The sequence below is a fragment of the Leptodactylus fuscus genome, chromosome 5 (genome assembly GCF_031893055.1).
Source record: "Leptodactylus fuscus isolate aLepFus1 chromosome 5, aLepFus1.hap2, whole genome shotgun sequence".
NCBI classification, from domain to species: domain Eukaryota; kingdom Metazoa; phylum Chordata; class Amphibia; order Anura; family Leptodactylidae; genus Leptodactylus; species Leptodactylus fuscus.
In genome coordinates this window covers 27,530,595-27,539,497 of record NC_134269.1, presented here as the reverse complement: position 1 = coordinate 27,539,497, position 8,903 = coordinate 27,530,595, and the positions used below count along the sequence as shown (strand labels likewise).

General features: G+C 40.5%; 2 protein-coding genes across 2 annotated transcripts; both read left to right on the top strand.

Moving 5' to 3' along the window:
- Positions 1 to 422: 422 nt before the first annotated feature.
- Positions 423 to 1,355, top strand: LOC142202872 (olfactory receptor 13C9-like). The gene has a single exon (XM_075273225.1). The coding sequence runs from the start codon at positions 423 to 425 to the stop codon at positions 1,353 to 1,355; it is 933 nt and encodes a 310-aa protein (XP_075129326.1).
- A 5,476-nt stretch (positions 1,356 to 6,831) lies between these two features.
- Positions 6,832 to 7,764, top strand: LOC142202870 (olfactory receptor 2AE1-like). Its single transcript, XM_075273222.1, has one exon. The coding sequence runs from the start codon at positions 6,832 to 6,834 to the stop codon at positions 7,762 to 7,764; it is 933 nt and encodes a 310-aa protein (XP_075129323.1).
- The last annotated feature ends 1,139 nt before the right edge of the window (positions 7,765 to 8,903 follow it).

Here is an 8,903-nt window from a genome sequence, read left to right as displayed (position 1 = left end):
GCACCACACCAGAGCAGAGACATCATGTCATAGAGATATCACATACATACGTGCCAACAGGACAAATTTTGAAAGGACAATCTTGAGAACCGGGTCATAAAATTGGATGGGTTCTGTGTGTACCCGAGATAAAAAAATGGGCATTTTTTTGGAGTTTCCAGGTGGGCTTTAAAGTTCAGATGTTTAAGCCGATGTAAGGTTAAGGTTAGCAATGCGGGATTAAAATGGAAAGAGGAGTCATGTTGTCCATAAATGATAGGAGAGCGATGCAAGGAACCAGGAATGAGAAGGTCAGCCATGTATGTATGTTCATTATCATTAGTCTTTGTAGTACTTAGAGTACAATAATTTGACAACAACATCCTAGGCCTTCCTTCCATAGTGATTATTTATACATGTGAATCATCGCTTTTATTACTAAAATGTATGGAAATGAACTTAATGAAACATTTCATGGAGATTTTACATTGGAAACCTTCTCCGGACCTCAGGGTTCTTCTATTGTTCTTATCCTGTTCATTTTCCTGATGTATCTCCTGTCTGTACTGGGAAACCTTATCATTATAGTGGTTGTATGTTCGGCTCCGCGGTTACATACTCCGATGTATTTCTTCCTGTGTAACTTGTCTATCCAGGACGTAGCTTCTGTCTCTAATATCCTTCCAAAGCTCCTGGACATTCAGGTCACCAGACAAACCCAAGTTTCCTTTCTAGAATGTCTCACACAGATGTTTGTATTTGCAGCTTGTGGAGATACTGAGTTTTTCCTTTTGGCTTTTATGGCTTTTGACCGATATGTCGCTATTTGTATCCCTTTGAGATATTCCATCATTATGAATAAGAGAGTCTACATTACACTTGCCCTTACCTCTTGGATACCTGGTTTCTCAAACTCATCGCTATTTTTCTCCCTAATATCTAATTTAATATTTTGTGATTCCAAATGTATCAGCCGTTTCTTCTGTGACATAAAGGCCTTAATAAGACTGTCCTGTGGTGACATCACATACATGAATATTGTGATGGTAACAGAGTCGTTTATCATAGGGGTTTCACTGTTTGCCATAATTTTGACTTCCTATGCTTTTATTATCTCCACCATCTTGAAGATCAAGACATCGGCTACAAGACTGAAGGTCTTCTCCAGTTGCTCCTCTCACCTCACCGTTGTTTTCCTCTTCTGTGGGACTTCAATAACTGTGTATACAAAGCCGATCTCAAAAAATTCTACAAACCTAGACAAGATTCTCTCATTGTTATATGTTGCAATGTCTCCAGCCTTAAACCCTTTAGTCTATAGCCTGAGGAACAAAGAAGTCTTGAATGCTTTGAGAATTTCCAAGGTCATTATCTGAAATACTGTATATTGACTAATGTTTAAAAAAATAAATAAATGTTAAATGGTTTTTCATCTTAGAACTCATACTGATAGACTTCTACATTCTAGATCTGATTTCTGAGGTTTTTTTAAGAAAATGAGGATGGTTGAAAGATCCATCTTTAGTGGACCTTCTAATCCTAAAAGTTTTTTGCGGCCACCCCAGGACCTACCATCACGCAGGGCTTGCTCACACGGGCACTACGTCATAATCTGCCCCCTCACAATGGTGGTCTATGGAGACCGCCAGGCTACTTTTTTCTGTGAGCAGCATGTTGCCGCTCACGGAACAAAGAAGCGGGCTGCCCCTTCTTCAGGTGTATTCCGCGGCTTGTCAAGCCACGGCGTCCGCCTGGCGTCAGCACCCTCCGGTGCATTCATTTGAGCCTAGTCTGTCGGAAGCCGCGACAGTTGTGGCAGACTGGTTTTGGCCCGAGAGTGACGCAGCTCTCCAAGTCACTCTCGTGCCAAAATCCGCCATTACGCTCCCCATGTGAACTAAGTCTAAAGGTACTTGCTCTTCTTGGCATCCCTGGTTTAGTTGGGTACGTGGGTAATAGTGAAGTTGTTAGTATGACTCTTTGTACCATTAACACTAAGCCAGTACCTTTATAATGAAGAGTTATCAGTCCGACAATTCCACTACTAAGGCATTAATACAGTACTTAAAAAGTTGCTCATTTTAATCATTTAATAATAAGATCCTAGTCTGTAAAAGTCCATCTCCATCAAATCTATAACAGTCCTCTGTATATTGAAAGCTGTAAAAAGATAGACAGATTTATGAATAAAATCTATAAGGAAGTTTTATGCTTCATTTATGTTAATTATTTACAACAATGTCTATGCTCTTCTTCTGTCTTTGGACCACTTTAGACCAGCCTATGACATATTTAGGGTGTAATTGGCTGGTTTAGATTATGTGGCCTGAGTTACTCGCGCCATTGGATGGTTACAGTTTCTAAAGTAGGCGATTCTCCCTAAGTCTCCCATCCAAGACCACATTCTGGTCCGCGCATCCTTTAACATATGTCCCAAATCACAATTATTAAAGGGATTCTACATTAAAACCTCTTTTTTTGTGGATAAGACATTGGAATAGCCTTTACAAAGGCTATTCGTCTCTTACCTTTAGATGTGATCTCCGCCACGCCACTCCTTAGAAATACCGTTTTTTGCCGGTATGCAAATTAGTTCTCTGGCAATGATGGGGGTGGGCCCCAGCACTGAAAATGCGATGAGGCGTCCCCACTGCTGATCGAGAACACGATCCTGCGACACTTCTATCTTCGGCTGGATCCTCCCCTTCTCTGTCGTCTTCCTCCTGTGTCACCTCCGATGCTTGCGCAGTTGGCTCTGCCAGTGAGACAATTATAGAGCCGACTGCGCATGCTGGGCGGCGGCCATTTTTGGGAAGCCGCTCTTTCTCTTGTAGTTCAATGCCTCCCAAAAATGGCCGCCGGCATTCGCACTCGGCTCTGCTGGTGTCTCACTCGCAGAGCCAACTGTGCAGCCGTCGGAGGTGACGCAGGAGGAAGACAACAGAGAAGGGGAGGATCCAGCCGAAGATAGAGGCGTCGCAGGATTGTGTTTTCGAGCTGCAGTGGGGACGCCCCATCGCATTTTCAGCACTGGGGCCTGCCCCCATCGCTGCCAGAGAACGATTTTGCATACCGGTAAAAAACAGTATTTCTAAAGAACGGCGTGGCGGAGATCACATCTAAACGTAAGAGACAAATAGCCTTTCTAAAGGCTATTCCAACGTCTTATCCACAAAAAAAAAAGGTTTTAATGGTAGAATCCCTTTAAATAATTGTAGGTTATCACTTGTGACACCAAAAAATATCCATTCAGTTCACTGGCCGCAGTGCTGATTCAAACCAAATTTATCTGGTCCAAAACAAATTGTCCAACTATAGAAATTCTTGAAATTATATGGACCAGGATGGTAAAGTTTTTGGAAAAAAATGTATAATTCTTTTCTAATTCTGGAAAATGTTTTTAAAATAAACAGTCTAGGAAAAGCTGAAACAAACAAAAAAAAATAATCCTAGTGCAATAATATCTCTGCATAAACAAGATATGACCTAGATATTAAAAGGTATTCCTGAAGATTTATGTTTAATATGGGTTTTTCCATCTTAGACCCATATGGCATATTTATGGAAATATCAGTATTGTCCAATAGACACAAGATCCACGTTTGGGCACTTTCATGAGGACTTGCTTGGTGATATCAGCAGCATATTTCATCATCGATGTATCAAGTCCATCTCCAAGTCCTCAGGCTGTGCGGTCAATGGGATCTACTTGTGTGTCTTCAGACAGAAATGTATACAGCTGTCAGTCATACCATGTAACCATGCTCGGCCTCATCTCTGAAAAATTATTTTAACTGTTCAGCTGTAGAGAGGAGTTTCATTGGTCTCATCATAGAACTCCACCAACTCCTTGACAAATTGCCAGTTGATTATGGTGATTTGGCAGCACGGTTACTGACAGGATGTGGAAGAGTATGGCGATGGAGATGGGAGCTGAAATTGGAAATACAATTTTTATGAAGCATGGCAATTCAATATCCTGTCATGTTGTATGGTAACCGTTCCTCCTAAGGATTTCAATTTGCCATAAAAACAAATCATCACAATGCAAGAATGACTCCATACAGCGCCAGAACTGACGCCTCTTGTGCCAGAACCAATCTCATAATAAATAGAGATGAGAGAACAGTGAAATATTCGAGATTCGTTTCGAGTAGAGCCTCAATATTTGACTGAGGTCAGACTATGAGGAAGGGACAGCTATAACGCCCCGAAACGCATCAGTCAGATGTTTTTTGTATTTAACTCTGCCATTATGAATATTTATTGATATTTTACGGAACATTTTATGTTCAGAAAAACTTTTCACAATAAAAGTTAAGTTTTATTTAAGGAATTTGATGCTGGACTTTTCCATTTTGGATGATTTTGTTTGCACCTTGGGCTGAGAGGCTATATTTTCCATGCACATTCCATTTTCTCTGAGGCTTTCCACCAAAGCTATATGCTTCAACAGCTACGGACACTTATACCAGAAGACATGTGAGTGAGCTGACACACCTTTTGTTTATTGTACTCGATTGAATATGGAATCCCATTATAGTCTATGGGAAAAAATGCTCGTTTCAGGGGAAATCACTATTCGACTAATGGAGAGTCACAAAGTCCACGAATAGCAGGAGGAGAGTGTTTAGGAGGCGCGCTGTGCAGTTAAAGCGCATTATAGTCTATGGGGTCTGTGCGCTTTAACAGCACAGCGCTTGCAGTTGCGCTAATAAAAAGTCAGCTCCCTTGTAACAGCAAGCCGCCAGCTCTCCTGACTAGCAAGGACGAGCCTGCGGTTCAGAGCCAAGTGGGCTCCGCAGGATATGTATTATTTAGATTTTTTTTTATATATCCTGCTGACCGTAACAGTAAGCTCTTGTTCATACCAAAATGAATCCACTGAAAACAGATCTTGAACTGAATGACCCAAACCTCAGCAAAGCCCCCCATAAAAACATAGGTTCACCCAGCTCTAATAAAACATTGATTTTTACCTTTCCTCCCCTCTACCAGACTCCCTTTCAGCATCTTTTGCGCTGCTTTACAAAAGTCCTAAAAAAAAATTCCGTTCACAGAAATGTATGATGACTTATTTTTTATGAGACAAATTGTACTTCATAATGGCATCATTTAATATTCTGGAAAAATTCAGAATGGAGTAGAAGTGAAGAAAAATGCAATTGTTCCATTTTATAACTAGATGTTGTATTTGACCCTGGCATCTGAGAGGACAAGGCTGTTTAGTGTCCCAGAAGGATTCCATTACCATTCCATACAACCTTCTCAGAGGGCCCGGGACCGCTGCCCACCTTGCCTTCCCCCACTAGCTCACCTCTGGACACACGTGAGGGAATTAGTGACATATAAGGTAAGACTAATGAATAAGCGTGATAAAAAATCTACTGTATACTGACAGCCAGTAATGGGTAAAATCCACCACAGACTATGTGGACTAGGAAAATAAAAAAATGATGATGAAAATTTTCCTTTGTGTCTCCAATGGTGAGTCTTCCGGGATCAATAAGAAATCATCTGAAGACTATAAATACTGTAGATGTGACTCTAACAGATCAGCAGCTCCTTAAAGACACAGACGTCTCAGGGAAGACGTGGAAGCTTTATATTTACCAATGTCAGGGCTGGTCTGGTAGTACAAGAAGGGGCTAACTAATGTCAGGGCTGGTCTGGTAGTACAAGAAGGGGCTAACTAATGTCAGGGCTGGTCTGGTAGTACAAGAAGGAGCTAACTAATGTCAGGGCTGGTCTGGTAGTACAAGAAGGGGCTAACTAATGTCAGGGCTGGTCTGGTAGTACAAGAAGGAGCTAACTAATGTCAGGGCTGGTCTGGTAGTACAAGAAGGGGCTAACTAATGTCAGGGCTGGTCTGGTAGTACAAGGGAGGGATACAGAATATTAGGTAGGGGCTGTAATGTTATTTCTGGTGTGTAATAGACTCAGTAACTGCTGAAGAACCTCTTTTACAAATAGTTGGAGTACAACATATGAGTCCTCCAGGTATTTGGATAGGAGAAGAATTCTCTATAACAATGTCAGGCTGCTTCATCTTTATAAATATTTAAAATATTTTTTCACATTTTATTCCACTTTTATAGTAGATTTATCATTTTACTATTCAATTACAGTGAAACCTCTCCAGAAGACCACTCCTTTGAGAAGACCACCTCTGAATTTTCTCTATTATGTGAATGCTGCCTCTCTACCAGCAGACGACCTCCTTATCCAACCTAAGACCACATTTTTCTGTTGGAACCCCATTGAAAAGACCACACATAGGATTACATACCGTGTGAGACTAATATGGACCAGGCTCTGGGCTTTACCCCGTCACTGGACTGCAGCAAGAGCAAGAGACTTATAAGGGACATAATGGGACAATAGTCACCAGCATCTCACAAGAGGAGACACCAAGTCATAGAGATATGTCACTGATATGCCAACAGAACAGATTTTTCCAAGACAATCTTGGAAACTGGGTCACAAAAATGGATGGGTTTACCCTATACCTTACACAAAAAATTGTCATTCCTTAGGTTTGACCTACAGGCTTGACAGTTTGACCTATGAAATACTAGAAAGCATGACCAATGTTAGCAATGCGGGGGGAAAATGGAAATGGAAGTCATGTTGTGGTCTAGAAATCATAGGAGAGCCATGTTAGGAACCAAGAATGAGGGGAGCCATGTGTATATGTATTGATGTGAAATCTATACTGAAGGAAATTGATCGCCAAAAACTGCAGATTTTTTAAATGAAATTTTTAATCATTGTATCTTTATTAAACATTGTGTCTTTGCTTTCATTACATAGTGATATTTATACATATGATTCATAGATTTTATTACTAAAATGTATAGAAGTGCAGATAATGAAACATTTTATAAAGACTTTACGTTGGAAACCTTCTCCGGACCTCAGGGTTCTTCTATTGTTCTTATCCTGGGCATTTTCCTGATGTATCTCCTGTCTGTCCTGGGAAACCTTATTATTATAGTGGTTGTATGTTCGGCTCCGCAGTTACATACTCCGATGTACTTCTTCCTATGTAACTTGTCCATCCAAGGTGTAGTTTCTGTCTCTAATATCCTTCCAAAGCTCCTGGTCATTCAGGTCACCGGACAGACCCAAGTTTCCTTTCGAGAATGTTTCACACAGATGTTTGTATTTGCAGCTTGTGCAGATTCAGAGTTTTTCCTTTTGGCTTTTATGGCTTTGGACCGATATGTCGCTATTTGTATCCCCTTGAGATATTCCATCATTATAAATAAGAGAGTCTACATTGCACTTGTCCTTATCTCCTGGATGGCTGGTTTCTTAAACTCATTACAATTTGCCTTCCTAATATCTCATTTAACATTTTTTGATCCCAAACGTATCAGCCATTTCTTCTGTGATGTAAAGGCCTTAATAAGACTGTCCTGTGGTGACATCACGTACATGAATATTGTGATATTGACAGAGACAGGTATCATAGGGGTTTCACTATTTGCCATGATTTTGGCTTCCTATGCTTTTATTATCTCCACCATCCTGAAGATCAAGACATCGGCTACAAGACTGAAGGTCTTCTCCAGTTGTTCCTCCCATCTCACCGTTGTTTTCATCTTCTGTGGGACTTTGATAATTGTCTATATGAGGCCGGACTCTAAATACTCTACAGTACTAGACAAGGTTTTCTCACTATTATATGTGGCAGTGGTTCCTGTCTTAAACCCTCTAGTCTATAGTCTGAGGAACAGAGAAGTCTTGAACGTGTTAAGAATTTCTAATGCCATTCCCTGATTTACTGTAAATCGTATAATTTCTGAAAAAATTCCAATGTTTCTTCAATGTATTGGTCATAAAGATAAATCTAAGCAAACTTTCTATGTTCTAGATCTGCATCTTCAGATGTTTAATGCATTGACTCGAGATGGATATTTGGGGATTGTGTAATTCAATGTGTTCTTATTGTGTCTTTTTAAATAAATCATTTAAAAAAATATACATTTCTCATAACAGACATGGTAAAACCAGTGGATTCAAGCTTGCAGTATCAGAGTTGAAAGTCCCGTGAAAGTCCTATGCTTTTATTATGTCCATAATTCAGCATCACTGGTGGTTCTTGTTCTTCCTTACATGACTGATTTTGTTAGGTCCATGGGTAATAGTGAGGTTTTAGAATTAGCCTTATTCCATCTAAATCAAATCCAAAGTATTTCTCTAAATATTGGAAACTTTACAAAAAAAACACAAAGATATGTTAGTAGGCATGTATATATTGTAGAAGGCAGAGGGAAAAATTGTAGACGGCAGGGACCTTCCACTGAGGTGGCTGGTATCTACATGGTGACTGGCTGGAGCATGGTCCAGGATTTAGGAGATGTTGCAAACCCAGGCCTATATTCCAGTTCTGGTTTTGCTGGGTGACCCAAGTGTTCAGCTATTAATGAGCTGAGGCTACCCAAGGAGGGGATGGTGTGGCCATCTCTTGTATGAGAAACCTGTTGAACACACAGTCCTGTGTGTCTGAAAGGAAAAGATCCCAAAATCACGTGGTGTACTGGTAAGAAAATGCTTGGGAATTATTTTCTTCGTTTCATGAATTAAGGACAGTTTACGTTACTTGACCTTCATGCTGAAGCAAGCTGTTGGATTTGTGAACTGTGTGAACTGCTACTAATAAAGCTACAACTGTGAACTCTTTGGCATTATCAACTCGCCGTGTTTAGAGGAAGAAAAATTCTGCCCAAAGAACACTTTCCTCACTGTCAACCATGGAGGTGGAAACATTATGTTTTGGGGTGTTTTTCTGCACAGGACTACTTCACCACATCAATAGGAGGATGGGTGGAGCCATGTACTATAAAATCTGGAGTGACAATCTCCACCCGGACATTAAAAATTGGTCGTGACTGGATCTTCCAACAGAACATTGATCC